Consider the following 15752-nt stretch of genomic DNA (forward strand, 5'->3'; position numbering starts at 1 on the left):
CACCAGCCAAACATGGAATGGAGATTTCTTCAACAGCATTTAATTCACTTGGTAGAATCAGAAATTCATTTTTAGAATGAATAAAATCAAACTAACTTACTTCGATTCCTGATTACACCACCAGACGTACGTTTGCACCAAATTCTTCGGTTCTAAGCCAGTGGATCATCTCCCTTAGAAAATCTAGGAAATTCCACCTTCTGCCAAACAGATCGTTGAGGGGACCCCCTTGTCTCATGTCTATCAGGCATGTGTGGTGAATCCCAAGTCAAATTGATCTTCTTCCTCGTCCATGGAACCTGTATCCTTTCGAATCAGTCGCGATGTAGACGTTCAAGTACTGGTAGGCAACTTTGAATCGAGATGCGATTCACTGGATGTAGACATATTTACGAGTTCAGTATCCATGGAGGTCTGCAATTTGTCAACAAAGACAATCAATTTGTCCAAGTCTACTTCCAAATTCGAAACAAGCTTATCCATTACAATAGATCGAGTTTCCACTAACAACATATTCCTAAGAAAGAAAAAAAGATTTACAGACACTAGGGTTACTTCGATGTGGGCGGTATAACAATTAGACTGATCAGCCACATTATAATGGAACCAAAAATCCAACATATGAGAAAAAACACTACAAATCCTGCCAAAACAGTGAGTAATGGAGGACCTTGGGTGGCTGCTTTACTCGTGGTTTCATCTTTTTTCTTTTCAGGGGAATGTCCACCAGAAGTAGTAGAGTTCAATGCAACAATAGTGAACAATCTCTGCCTGCTTTGCAATCTTAAGGTATTCTTCGACCTGAATACAAAAGTAAAGTAAAATGTTCAGAACGGGGGAGAAAAAGTTTGGTTGAAGTAAAAGCATTGCCATCTCAAATTCCATGATGTAAATGCATCTATGCAGCCTCTCTCAACCAGTTTAGGTTAAACTGTGTTTTAGTAGAGGAGTATTTAGATTAAAGGAAAAGCAGTTTGCAGATTAAGCAACTATATCATGGCCACAGCTCCTAGATAGAGAGACCGATTTGTAACTCATTCTAAGTTCTTCCTATACAATGCAAATAAGAGAGTTAGGACTTGAGAGTAACGGTACAAGGTCCTCAATGCAATCCAGATCGACATTTTTTGCCGATAGAAGTATAGAACGAAGCAAATGACATACAAAGCTGTCAAGAAGTGTAACCAAAATCAAAGTGATACCTACCAAAATGCATTAGGGAACTCTCTCTTATGGTGCGATGTCTTTTTGAAGCCCCATTGAAGTATGAATCTAGGGATATAGTGAAGATCTTCTTGGTCTCCTTATGAAGAAGAGTACACAAGTTCATTCATTCGGAGAAACAAGTTAAAAGATTCCCCATCTAGTTCAACACATTTCTTTTAAGACTCATTTCAAAAACATGATTGAAATAAAATGTAGTAAGTACTTACTATCAAAAGGCGCTGAGAATTTAAATTCTAAGAGAGTTGAATTCCAAATCTACATGTAAATATCCATGCACGACCTAAACTTCGATGATCAACACAATTTTCAAGCAAAGAAAAGCATGATGAGAGTATGTATGTTTAGTGAAAACCATGGGCTTAATATGAATAATGCTTAACTCGTCATTATCTAAGCAACTACCAAACTGCAATCAACAAGTATCATAAAGACTGAAGGCAAGTACAACAAATTTTTAAGACCGATAGGATTTTTCACCAAGAATTCCGTTATCACTATTATTCAAGGAATCAAAACAATCCAGTATCACATAAGACCAATCTCAACAGCTCAAAGCCAAAAAGACATTGTTGCTCAAAGACAATAACTAATAACATAATTGTATCACATCCACACCACTCCCAAGGAATTGTCCACTCTGGGTTATCCATACAAGAGGGTTAGTCCCCCACTAGGGGCCCGCAGAGCCAGTGCAGATTTATTTCAAGATATCCCGCCCCCTCACTGTTAGAACCCATAACTCCTTGAAGTTGGGAAAGTGAGTACCCAAATTACCAACTAGACCAACATGTAGTGAACACTAACATGGCCGTACTCCCCCTTCGATGATGGAGATGAGGTCAGCCTAAAGCTCCTCCGTGCTCCGGCTGCCCTAACCCTGAAAACAAGAACGATCAGCGAACCCGACGGCTGTTGGACGACCGAAGGCACTCCGACGCTCAAGTAAGTCTCTAAAATTATCATAAGCCGAAAAATCACGAATTAGAGCTTCTAGTTTACCTTGAGTGTCTCTCCTCTCTATATAGTGGATGACTTGAGTGCCTACCAACCCTGTCAGCCCAACAGATTTGCCGGGATTACCAAAACAATTATCTGATTTGGTGGCCTATCATGGACAGAAAGAAATCTTGGAGACATTAAATATGATTCGGTTAACCTTCCAACATGCCCAATAAGCTTGTGCCACGTGTCTATCTTCAATTATTCTCCCACATTTGCCCCCAAAGACTTGTTTAGACTTGTTTTTGTTACGTGGATCAAGCCATGTCGTTTATCTACTGATCCTCATTTGGTGAAGACTTCGTCTTAGTCTCCGTTCTACAAAAATTCACTAATTAGTTGTAGTCTATACTCTTATGTTGTTTCTTTTACAATAAATACATGACTTTTATGTGTGTTGCACATTAGACACTAAATACTTTGAGATAGAGAGAATGTGAAAAAGGAGGAGAGGCCACTTGGTCACGCTATTCGGCTACGCCAAAATCCGGCCAATACGTAGGTTTCATCCCCAGACAAGGTCGACCCGCGTCAAAACAGTTCCGCTACCTAGATCGACCCGCGCTAGAACTGCCATCACTTGATCGGTCATATTCAGGTCTACGGTCTACCCGTGTTCAAATCAGCCACCTTATATTCGGCTAGCACCCTCGGTATACACTAGATCGACAGCTCAGTTCGACATGTGCTTGTCCCGCCACCGATTCGGTCCACACTTGTTTGCCTCCAAGCGAGTTCTACTGCTACCCCAATTCGGTCGATCTACACGTCTAGCCTACCTAGTCCTGTCAATCTACACAAGTTCGACAAAGGGACTCCATGACTTCTTATTGGGTATCTCACTATAAATAGTGAAGTTGATATTTGGAGTTGCGATTACGTGTAATTGCTTTCCATTTCCTAGAGCTTTTGGCTGCTGGATTTCCCTTTGGATCAATGCCCTACATTAAGTCTCTTGCTTCTTATTCTTCTTGGTTGGAATTTTGTGTTTCAATTCTCATGGGTAAGTATTCCATTTTTGCACAACATATAGTGGAGCTTCGTAGATGGACAAATAACAATGACTTTCTACTGGATTTGCAAGCTCGAGCTTGCTGAGGAGAGAGACCCTCCTACTGGATGGGGTAAGTTTCTCGTGGTTGAGGGCAGCTTGCGATTCCCTCTGTCTGAGTTCTTTAAAAAAATGTATTGCCTTGTTCGGCCTAGCACCTCATAAACTCAACTCAAACTTCTATGGCATTGTGAATGGTGTAGATGTTCTTAACCAAGTTTATGGACTTGGTCTTAGGCCTATCACTCTTGAGAGGATTTACACTTTGAAACGTCGCTCTTGTGAATGGTGTAGCTGTCTATCCTTCCTCATAGGAAAAATGTGGAATTTATTCTTTTTATGACAACGTTTCAAAGTGTAAATCCTCTGAAGAGCAATATGCCTAAGATCAAGTCCATAAACTTGGTTAACAACATCTACACCGTTAACAATCCTATAAAAGTTTGAGTTGAGTTGATAAGGTGTCAGGCCAAACAAGGCAAGACATTCTTTGAAGAACTCAGACGTAGGGAAACGAAGGCCGCCCTAAACCCCGGCAAATGTAACCCATCCAATAGGAGGGTCTCTCTCCTCGACAAGGTCGAGGTCGCAATCCACTAGAAAGCCATAGCTATTTGCCCATCTACGAAGCTCCACTATATCTCAAGCAAAAATGGAAAAATTCCTCATAGGGATTGAAACACAAAATTCCAACCAACAAGAATAAGGAGCAAGAGACTTACTGTAAGAGCTTGATCTAAAGGAAAATCCAGTAGCCAAAAGCTCTAACAAATGCAAAGCAATTCCACGTAATAACAACTCCAAAAATCAACCTCACTATTTATAGTAAGATACCCAAGAAGAAGTCCAGAAGCCCTCAGCCCAACTGATGGGCGGAACTCGCATAGACTGGTGGGACTAAGGTAGGCCGGTTGAACTTGCTTAGATCGACCGAATCTGGTAGAGGCAAAACTCGCATGGAGGCCGAACAGGCGTGAATCGAATCGGCGACGGGACAAGAGCGAGCCAAATTGGTTGGCCGATCTAGCGCATACCGAAGGGGCATTGGCCGAATAGAAGGTGGTCGATCTGGGTCACGAGCAGACCTAGCTAGGGCTGATCTGTTCACGGGCAGACTCGAATATGTCTGATCAGGCGTGGCCGTTCTGGGTAGCGGCACTATTCTAGCGCCGACCAACCTTGCCTAGCGACAGAACCTACATCCAGCATGCCAATGCTCACGATTTCGATAGCCATACCTCAGATTTGGAGGAGATATCTCAAAAAGTATTTAGTGCTCATTTTGGTCTTTGACGTAACTTAATAGCGTGATCGAACGGTCCCTCCTCTTCTCTTTCACTTTCTCTCTTTTTATTTCTCTATATCAAAGTATTTAGTGTCTAATGTGCAACACACATATAATTTACAGACTACAATTTATCCTAATCAAAGAGAAATCTTGACCGAATAGATCTTGAAGTGAATTTTTGGTAGAACAGAGACTAAGACAAAGTCTTCACGAAATAAATATCACTAGACCAATGACATGGTCGGATCCATGTAACAAAGCCCAATCCAGACAAATCCAAACAAGCCCTTTGGGGGATAAATGTGGGGAAATAATCCAAGATGGACACGTAGAACAAGCTTATTAGGCACGTTGGATGGTTGATCGAATCATATTTAATGTCTCCAAGATTTCCATCCATGATAGGCCATCAAATCACATAATTGATTTCGTAATCCCGCCAAATCTTCCGGACTGGGCTGACAGGCACTCAAGTCATCCACAATATAAAGAGGAGAGAGAGACTCAATATAAAGTGAAAGCTCCAATTCGTGATTTTTAGACTTGTGATAATCTTGGAGACTTACTTGCGTTGGAGTTCCCTCAGTCGTCCAATGAAGGTCGACCAGACTTACTTTATCACCAAGAATTCAGTTATCGCTATTATTCAAGGAATCAAAACAACCCAGCATCTTATAAGACCAATCACAGATTCACAACTGTTGAAAGCCAACAAAACACTGATGCTCAAAGACAATTACTAACAACATAATGTTTGTCTATTCGTCGACCAGCCTTGACAGTAATACTGGCTTCCACAGCTCTGTCAGTACCCAAAACAAACATGAGACACCCAATCCAATAAAGAATCAATTTCATCCAATAAAGATCAATTTTGACGATAATGACGAAGAGATGTGCAATTGGGTAATACCCAGAAATAAAAACCCATGAAGAAACAACATTTATGCAAAATTGAAAGGGCGTGAACGATTATATAGAGAGAAACATTAAAATTTTAAGAGAATCTCAGAGTGAAAGGAATGTACCCGAAATTGATGAGGGCATGTGCGGGTCGCCGGGAATTAGGTTTTAGAATGTCGATGCTGTGAAATTGAGGTTCGCTGCTACGTCGTCGACGATCAGACCCAAACCTTGTAATGTAGGAAGCTCGTGAACAAGTACAGAGAAGAGCCATTTCGGCGTTCTAATCCAGATTTCCAATCAAGCTTTTGACGGATTGTGTTGATGTTCAAGTTCAACCCCCAAATCCCACATCCAATTTGGTCCTGCACGGAGAATCACTGGGCTCAATGCTCAGCCCAGCCCAAACATGTCAATTGTATATATTGTACAAACGAAAGCACTACACATCTATATATTGTACAAACGAAAGCACTACACATCCATAAACTTATATAAACATGTGACTACGTAACTTCTTTAATAAAGTCTGTTTTTTTTGTTAATAAAATTTTACATAAACTTATACATTACTGGGATGCTTTTGAGATGGTTATCACTGAGATCTTTATCATTTTTATTCCCACGTATATGTTAGTTAACCAACCATTTACCAATAGGAATTCAAAACCAACTCTCTTTTCCTACACACCGAACAACTGACTAATAAATTCCAAATCACATAAAAGACTCCGCAATCTCATGAACAAGTTAAAAACTGAGCCAAAACCCAACCCACGAGATAACCCATAGTGACATTAGGAGTTTTTTCATCTATAGTTTTCAGTAAATATAGATGTTTTGTATTCCAGTAAATATTGGCATATGGAATTTTATTCCCACTTTTACAACAAAAATTGTGTCAAATACTCTTGCCAAAATCAAGAGACCTTACTGAGAGCGACATGAGAAAAAAAACAATTGGTCCCCTACACAATAATCTAAGACCATATTTATTCATATGCTGCTTTCCTCAACTCAACAAAGTTCATTGCAAAAGCTTTAGGGCCGTCGAACCTAATTTACTGAATAGCTTATTAGAATAAAAATACTCCCTACTCTGAATAGATGTGGGAACTTCACAACATTCATGGCTTCATCCATCGCAAAACCCATGCTTTTTGAAGTATTATTGGAGAGGGTAATTATGAAACAGTACTTAAGCCCTCATGATGAAGCTGCTTTCTTGCAGTAATTCTCAAGCCATTCCATTGTAACGCTTTTTGGCCTCTCGAGTGGTAATCCAAGAGCTCGGTCCCATATCAACTGAACCAACAAGACCAGATCAGATTCATTCCATTTGACGAGAGTAAAATCAAGGTTAGATTAAGAGAGCAGAGGCATACCTGGGAGCATATTCCAATACTCCTCGACACACCAAAGAGAACAGTGAAATATCTGTTGACATTCGATTTCAAAAAATGTTACTATCTTCTCAACAAGTACAGATAACTAAAGTGTTTTTTTTAAAAAAAAAAAACCATCAGCAAAAACAAGCAACCAAAAACAATCGAGACACACTATCAGAGTTTTGAGATAAATTGGGGATACAATACCTCGCCTCAGTCAAACCAAAGTAGTTAAGCAACACTCCACTGTGTGCATCCACATTGGGCCAGGGGTTTTTCACCTATAAGAATCACAAAAATCGTATCCACAATCAGCAATAAACTCCAGGTCAGAGTAGAAGAGATCAGATAAGAGGTCCAATCAGATCTTCAAACTATTTTTATCCAGATGTTGACATTCAATGATTCATCTCAACAAACAAAATGAGAAGAAGGTGATGCCACTACCATATCAATGCACGAGAAAGTCTGTACAGTGTAACAGTTCAAGACTTGCATGAGTCTAATTTAGATTTCAGATGTCATTTGCAATAGTGCTACAAGGACTCATGTTTTGTCTTCATCTTATTTTTCATTATTTTCCCCATTACTCATCTGTTATGTACAAGAGATTTTATGCACTGCTTAACTTAACCTCATCAAGATAACTTTGAAAATGTTTCCACCAAAATTGTCCAAAAGAAAACAATTTACCTTCCCCAGCTCGGTAAGGATAGGAGGCACAACTTCATAAAGTTTTGAAACCTATCAATGTCAAAGATGAGTTAGCTCATTAACATCAAGATGAAATTTGCCATTTTAAAGGTACATCCTAGTTCTGCAATCAAGGCATAAGTGACAACCAGCTGGAAAAGAGGATCATCAGGTAAATGCTTTAATGCGAATTCTCTCTGACATGTGTATCTTGGATCCGTTTTACGCAAAACTCCATGCCCAAAACCAGGGACAACCTGTGATTGGTGGAAATAAAAAAGAGACGTGGAATAGAACACAAAACCATCAGCACTTTAACCTAATCAGTAAAAGTCGAAGCTTTAAGCTGTGAAAGTGATCAAAGTGATGATATCAAGGGCAATGAAAGCATTTCTCATTAGAAATTATTACAGGATATGCTCAACCAAAAAATAGGATATATGAGATAAAGTATAAAATGATTCAGCGGCTTCAACAAATGGAAATCACAACACAAAAAAAAAAAGACCCCAAACAAAAATAGTTAAATAAGCTCTGCGTAATTGACATGTTTAACACATTTAATGGACATTGATTGCATAAAGCAAGACCACAATCAAGTCATCAATATTTTGCTAGAATTTAGTTAAAAAAAGGTCCGTTCTCTAAAATAAGTCAGCAAGTGGCACAAAAATCTAAACTTTAATTCAAACTTCAAAATGAACAAACATCACCTTGCCACTATTTAGTGTTTTCCAGACATAGTCTTTCAATTGCTCTGTGGTTATGTTCTCTCCACATTCATCTACCACGGATTTAATCCAGAGCAAGACTTCCTGCAGTCAAAATTTTTTAAAAAAAAAGAAAAGAACAAGAAAAAGAAAAAGAAATTGAGCAATCACAATCATGTGCACATGTAAAAATAGAAGATGAAGAAGAAGAAATAATGCTGCTATGTACAGAATCTACAGATATTCAAATGCATTGGTGTAACTGATCCAAGTCTAGATACAAAACACCCAAAAGTTAAGATGTAAACAGTACCAGATTCTGTGGTTGGTAATCCCAACAAACCAAAAAAGACGGCATATAATTCATGCTTAGTGTCTACAGACTATTTTAATTAGGACAATAATTTATGCATCAACTCCCTCATGCAAGTCCCTAAAGAGATTTATAGCATGAGCCCCTTTTTATCTGTGCCTCCACGATTACGACACATGTAATAGTTTTAAGAGGGGATAAAAAATCCACAGAAAAAGTAATCCTAAAAAGGTCTTTTTGAGTAAGCGCAAGATGAGTTGACCCAAATTATGATGTATTTGGCGCAATTAGCTATTTTATAAACCTTAGGAAGCCAAAAATCCCCATTATTCCTGTAAGTAAAACTTCATGAAAATAGATGGTGAGATCTATCATGTAGGCAGGGAATAAGATCTAAAAGAGTCTGATAAATCCAGCAAAAATAACAGGTGAATAAAGCTTCTTGTGCACAAGGAGGTAAGTTCACTAGGTCTATCACCGCGGATGATTTCAAACAAAAAGTCGTAGTTTCCATAAAATGATAATAAATAATAACAATAATAAAATGTAATACCTGATTAGCGAGACCATGGAGTGGCCCCGCTAAGCCATTCAATGCAGCTGCAAATGAAAGAAAGGGATCCGAAAGAGCACTAGCAACCTGAATTCAGCATGAGCAGTCAATTTTCTCATAGGCAATGTGACAAATAATTACAACTTAGGATGATCAATATACTACTTTACAGGGAAGTACAAACAGCTTATGAATTAGGATTTCCTTGAGAAAGAGAAGCTTGGGGTATCAATAAGTTGGAAGTAAAAGGGGCCAGAAACTACGATTCGCCTTAATCCCAACTAAATGGGGTTGGCTACAAAAACCAGTTCTGAAAATTATATGGACTCCACCATGAGGACTCCCTTTTTCTTTCTACTTTGGACACCACAGCGCAGTATATGCTAATCATCTGTCATCTATATTATTTTCTATTACTACTTCCGCACAAGAGCACCACCTTGCACAAACACATATATTTGACGGATATCTCTTATCTTATATTTCTCCACTTAAAGATATTTATCAAGGTAGATGGATGCATGAAGCACATAAATTTTAAACAAAAAATCTTAAATTGAAAATACTTCATATTTTGGAAACTATAAGTATATCGGATACTGTCTCAAATTTGTAACTTCCATGCATAACACAACAATGACAAACTAATATGATTCAAATGAAAAATGTTTCATGACTTACAAGAGTAGAGAAGGGTGTAAGAACAATTGAATAATTTTTCCCCTGGCCGGTCTATTACATGCTTGGCCATCTTCTTACTAGGAAGAAAGGCACTCTTTAGATGGAAGAGAGGCAAAGATAAATCAAGACCCTACCAACAATATAGGACTCATAATACATTCAAAAACTGAATTTATTGGTTTTATCACATAGGAGCAGAATTTAACAGATCTAAAGATAATACTTATCCGCTCTTTTCCCTATGTTGCAATCAGCCATAGGCCCTTAAGTATGTGATATAATTAGTCAAGGCAAAGCCTCCGACACCCTGGTTAGAAAAAAAAAAAAAAAAAAAAAAAACAAACAAGTATGAGATCTACAATATAGCATCAAGCTTTGGGTACTTACTAGGTGGCCAGTATGAGCACTAACATTCCCTCCTTCATGATCACTGCAGAAAAAATATCGCACGTCGTCTTCAGTACGGTCAATCCATTTCAACAATAATGAACAAAGATGCAAAACACACAGACCTATGAATAGTGACATAAAGCCTCATAAGCTCTTGCATCTGAGGGCTATCAAAACCCAACATGTGTGCGAAATTGCTACCATAATCCAAGGAGTCATCCATAGGAATAATCTGCCCATCCTTGTATATCCTTAAAAAGCATAGACGAAGGAGTTAGTCTAACTACCCAAACAACATCCATAATCATTGACATAGATCCATATGAGAGGCAAGGCTAGTATATGAGATCAAATAATCTGGGGAAGAAGGAAAAATTCATAAGATGATGCCATAAACAAATAGGATTGTTGGACTAAAATTTGAAGAATTCAATAGATATTGCCTACCCATGCGAAAATGTCTTCTAGTTTATGAGCACTTACAAAAGAACTGTAATTTAGAATCGCATGCCTCAATTTGATGTCATTGCTGTAGGGGATATAAATCCAATTGGTCATAAGGCCATATGGACAACTAAGAGCTTGCCAGTCGGCCGTTATGTACAGCACTGCGTGGACGGCTGACAAAAGGGCCTGCCCTTGTCAGGAGGGCTGCCAGCTAGGCCAAGTGTCCTAATGACATGCGAAGATGAGACTATATAAGCCAACACATGGACCATTTGGAGGTAACTAATTTGGGGCCAACCCTAGCCACCTCTCTCTCATTTGGTTTTTTCACTCTCTCATGAACCCTAACTTGACGAATTGTCCCTGGCCACCAGTCCCTAACCTTTATTGTTTTGCAGTGACGATGTGAAGCCATCAAGAGAGACCTGACAGGAGCCAAGCCAAGAAGGAAGGGTGTTTTTTGCCCTAACAGTTGTAGTTGTAGGCAACAATGCGTTCAAGAATAAATTGTAGATGCTATACATACTGACCTTCGGTAAACATATGAAGCCACGACAGGCACACGAGCAATCAAGCTAAGAGAGTCTTCATATGTTGGCTCCCAGTACCTGTAAATATTAATATATTATGGTGCTTGCATAGCCATCGTAATTAAAAGGATGATTATAACAACACAATCGCCTAAAGGACGTTACTTTGTCTTTGGAATCCCTTTCTCATACGCCTTTTGAAATTCACTCTGAACCTGAAAGAGAAATTGCCAATTGTCAGATCTATATCTGCTTTCAGAAACCCTCAAAGCCGAGTAAAACTAAAGTATCATTAATTAACGTGCCATGTAATCAAGATTACCATCAATTCATATATATCAATGAACTCATATGCAAAAGCAGATATATTTCATAAAAGAGAGGTAAGGAGTGATCACCATGCACGGAGAAGATATATCATCCGAAATGGCTCTGATAGGGTTATGTAGAACACAGACCAGTAGAACATTAATGAAGCATGATAGATAGATGATTCATGAAAACAAATCTGAAAATGATAATCAAGCTATGTCCATAAACACACTAATTCTAAGGAATTTGAAGACCCATTGTCCTATTCAGTAAAACATTTTTTAATAGCCCCATCTCTCTTTAGCATGCTGTAAAGTTATGGAAGCAACAAGAAGTGGTAGACAAAAAACATACACAGACCCATCTAAGTATCCATGACCAGGCAAGCTGGAAGAGACAAATTGGACAGCACCACCAAAGAACATAATAAAAGGAAATTATGTTCTGAATATTTCTCAACCTGGAGGGCCATAACACCAGTTGTAAACTGAGTCATTGGATGAGCTGTGGTTGGAAGAGCATCAATTGCCTTATAAACATAATCTGCAACTCCAGAATTGTAATATTAGCTATCCTTTCACAAACAACTTACAAAAGGTTTTAAGGCCGCATAATTGTATGTTACAAACCTGGAACAGTGGCACGACTACGTAATTCCTTGGATAAGGCATCAACCTGCTCTTTGCTTGGTACCTGAGTCATAAACACAGGCAGAAAAAAAGGATAGATAAAATGCCAGTAGAGCACAAAACTTGCAGGAACACCACAAGGCTAAGATACTTTATAATGTGTTATTGCTCAAAAAACAAAAACAATGCACCTTTCCAGTCAAAAGAAGCCAAAGAAGACCCTCGGGCAAAGGTTCTCCATCAAGCTTTGCTGCTGGTAACACCTTCTGGCATTCAGGAATTGATAGACCTCTAAAGCGAATTCCCTGAAGAATAGAAACCATTATTCACATTTACAACCCAAAATATTACGCTATAGTACAAAATCCATCTTCTTCAACCTAAACAAGTTTCATAAGAATATTATTATATATGAAAATCTATATAAGTTTCAGAACTGAGTATGCAAAATATATACCTCATCTGGGTCAAGTAATGAGGTTTCCCACAGTAGACCTACCATTCCTCTCATGCCGCCTATTACCTGCCAAAATAAATACAAAAATAATTCAACAAACAATTCACTAAAGCTCTGCTGATGGGTCACAGTAAGAAACGCTAAATAAACTGGAATGACATAGCAAAATAAGATGATAATCTTCACTTAGAGATGCAAGTAACCAATCACAATCAAACTGAAATCCCATCAATGGCAAAGAAAAAACCTCTACTGATAATGAATTCCTAAATCAATAGACTAATGTTTTACTAAGTCTCATATAAATACCCACGACAAATTAGCATCCTAATATTAATAATTTGACTTCCACGCGTCATTATAACTGCATAGATATGAGCCATGTTTCTTGCAACCTTCTCATACACTCATTCTTGGACACAATGGGATTTATCATCTACACGATAGACCACAACCCTCTACACTAACCCTGACCCTCACATCCCCACCAACAAAAAAGATTTAATGACTCTCTTATGGCACTGTTACAGGAGAGGAACTAGGGAATAAACCAAACATGTATTTACCTGATCAACAGTAATATTTCCCAATTGAACTTTTCCATATTCTGACTTTATTTTCTTTAGGCGCTCCTGAAATCAAATAAAATTGAGATTTATGACTTATAAGTGACTTCTAAAGTTGAAAATTTCAGATGTCACAAGTAATACAAACCTGTTGTTCAGGAATCAGTTCCTTCAGCTGAGAATGAAGGTCCTACGAAGAGAAAAAGTAAATTGAATAATGAATACGGATCACAGTAAATAAAATGTCAGAAACATGAATCCATTCATTTAAGAGAAATTTTGAAGTTGGTATATTTAAGGTGAAATGTCATCTCAATTTACTTTTTGAGGGTATAAACAAGCCTATAAAAATATTTAAATGAACAGATCATCTCATTCTCGCAAGAAAAAAAGAAAAATGCATACATCAACTGATTTTTTATAGGATACCCAACATAAAATAAAAACATAGAATTAAAATAAAACTTCAAAAAAGAGTATGACATTGATTAGATAGGAAATAAACTAGCTGCGTCATATTTATGTATTTCTCATAATAGGAAAGTACATAAAAAATTTAGAAAAATTGGAAATGAATATTAAAATGAGTAAATAGATAAGATAAGTATGTGCATGAACACATGTTCGTCACTTTGTGAACGAAAATCAACCTCCTTCATGAATGTAAATTAGCATTAACATTTAAAAAAAGGTGAACAATTCTCGTGCACAAGGCTCTGGTTGTGGGTGGGATCAAGGACAAGCATGATGTACGCAGACTTTATCTTCACAAAATATGTGGAAATGTTGCTTCCAAAAATTAAACTTGTGAACTATAGGTTACACCAATCACTACAACTCTACCACAGGGTCACACTATTAAATTAGGATTTTCGTGAATAACTAAATCACCTTATTTGTGAATTCAAAACAAACCATTCATGAGCATCGTAGTTTTGAGTTCCTCTCCATTTAAGCATGACTCATTTAATTAAACAAGCTTGAGAACTTCATTTAGGCTAGCTAATTTGTTGTTGCTCGAGCACACTAAGATAGATTTCAGAGTGCATATTTCAAATACAATTCCAGGTACACATGTGGCAAGTGTGATATAAACTATTCATATGCACAGTGACATAAAAAAAAAATACAGATTGAAGGGAGAGAGAGCCTACAAGATCAGAAGAGCTCTGTATTTGTAGCCACCTGACCGAATTTCCGATTTTAGATTGTTGCACCTGTAATACAAATTCAATCAAACATATTTTACCGCCAGGAAATTCAATTACATCTATATACACATGTGTGGAGTGTGAACTTACAGCTCGAGAGCGGAGCCTAGAAAGCAGAGAAACGCTCCGAAAAAACACCATAACTCACTGCAAAACCTACACGCATATCTTCACATAAATCACACACAAAATATAAAACACAACTAAATAGAAAACTTAAGTCAGATGTACATTTCAACCTGAACAAAAGGAATTCTAGGATGGATTGAAATCAATTCTGAAGTGAATCCGAAGATATATTCTGCTCATGAAATGAAAAAAAAAGAAATGCAAGCTAATCTCACGAGTTGGATTTGAACGAATCAAACCAATTGCCAATCAAGATCAAGATCTACAGTCCCGTTCTCCATGATTCTCCCGGAAAGATGAACTCAAGAAAAATACAAAACCGACAACAAAAGGCCGCCGACGACCGACAAGGACAGAATAATATAATAATAAATGCTAAAAACAAATTTTGAATTCCACAGTGAAGAAGAGAACGAACCGAACGAGAAATGCAGCAGCGCAGAGAATCGTAGGGCCGTGCGAGTCGAGAATTCGTAGGTTTAAATGGCGGAACTTAATTCCATAATTGTCCTTAAATATAACTCATATTCTCCAAGTTGCCCCCTTAAGAAACTAAAAGAATAGTAGTTGTAGTTATTCTGACTTAATAAAAATGAAAGAAGAAAATTCAAATGAAAATTTATATGCAACAAATGAGAATAAGAATTATAAGACTAGTAATACATTTTTGGCACATTTGGTTGGTCCACAACAACTTCCTTTTTTGTTCTTTTTTTGACCAAGGCATATAATTTAAAACACCACTTTATTATTTTTTTTATAAGCAACACGATATATATTGGAAGAGAAACGAAAACAGAACACCGGAACATTTATTCGGAAAACACCCCTTTATGTAATTTATACTTGAGGGCTCCATTACATGAATTACATTTTTCAAAACCCTTTCTTATTTTTTTCCTTTTTGATTATGTGTAAATCTCTAGTGTCTTATAAAATTTGATTTGATATACAAAAAAAAAAGTCAACTTTACAAAGTACTATTCGTTAACAAAATAACAAGCTAAAAATAACTAATATTATTCATTAAAAAGAAATTGCAAGTCTGGCTTCAGCAGTGACGCCATTGAGGTTGGACTTTGGGGCAGTGTCGTTATTTGAAGGAGGATGCATGGGCAAAATCGTCCAGAAAGTCGTTGGTACAAAAACATCCTTTGAAACTTCTAATGTTTGACCATGAAAATTGAAAACATTTGTCCAATTAAGGGCTTTTTTTCTGACTTTGCATAATATAAATCAACTTTACTCAACTTTGTTTATCCAACTTGATTACAT

The 15752-nt window shown here is 37.6% G+C and overlaps 2 protein-coding genes across 6 annotated transcripts; both read right to left on the reverse strand.

Annotated features, from left to right (window-relative positions):
- LOC120000288 lies at nucleotides 1-5847 on the reverse strand. 2 transcript variants are annotated; one of them, XM_038848315.1, is made up of 3 exons: nucleotides 5594-5745; nucleotides 1207-1303; nucleotides 1-801 (listed from the first exon to the last, which is right to left on the reverse strand). In XM_038848315.1, the coding sequence occupies exons 1-3, from the start codon at nucleotides 5610-5612 to the stop codon at nucleotides 552-554; spliced, it is 366 nt and encodes a 121-aa protein (XP_038704243.1). In that variant the 5' UTR covers nucleotides 5613-5745; the 3' UTR covers nucleotides 1-551. The 2 variants fall into 2 exon arrangements, with proteins under 2 accessions (XP_038704243.1, XP_038704234.1); XM_038848306.1 differs by lacking the exon at nucleotides 1207-1303 and having other exon boundaries at nucleotides 5594-5847.
- A 435-nt stretch (nucleotides 5848-6282) lies between these two features.
- LOC120002013 (citrate synthase, mitochondrial-like) lies at nucleotides 6283-14980 on the reverse strand. 4 transcript variants are annotated; one of them, XM_038850574.1, is made up of 21 exons: nucleotides 14896-14980; nucleotides 14588-14649; nucleotides 14439-14504; nucleotides 14292-14354; nucleotides 13286-13327; nucleotides 13138-13203; nucleotides 12572-12637; nucleotides 12306-12419; nucleotides 12115-12178; nucleotides 11946-12028; nucleotides 11339-11388; nucleotides 11174-11251; nucleotides 10319-10447; nucleotides 10194-10236; nucleotides 9126-9212; nucleotides 8263-8364; nucleotides 7699-7806; nucleotides 7550-7600; nucleotides 7064-7137; nucleotides 6854-6905; nucleotides 6283-6773 (listed from the first exon to the last, which is right to left on the reverse strand). In XM_038850574.1, exons 3-21 carry the CDS (start codon nucleotides 14487-14489, stop codon nucleotides 6675-6677), a joined length of 1422 nt encoding a protein of 473 aa, XP_038706502.1. In that variant the 5' UTR covers nucleotides 14490-14504; nucleotides 14588-14649; nucleotides 14896-14980; the 3' UTR covers nucleotides 6283-6674. The 4 variants fall into 4 exon arrangements, with proteins under 4 accessions (XP_038706502.1, XP_038706487.1, XP_038706508.1 ...); XM_038850559.1 differs by having other exon boundaries at nucleotides 14292-14504; nucleotides 14896-14976; XM_038850580.1 differs by lacking the exon at nucleotides 14588-14649 and having other exon boundaries at nucleotides 14896-14967.
- Between the last annotated feature and the right edge of the window lie 772 nt (nucleotides 14981-15752).

The sequence above is a fragment of the Tripterygium wilfordii genome, chromosome 1 (genome assembly GCF_013401445.1).
Source record: "Tripterygium wilfordii isolate XIE 37 chromosome 1, ASM1340144v1, whole genome shotgun sequence".
Taxonomy (NCBI): Eukaryota; Viridiplantae; Streptophyta; class Magnoliopsida; order Celastrales; family Celastraceae; genus Tripterygium; species Tripterygium wilfordii.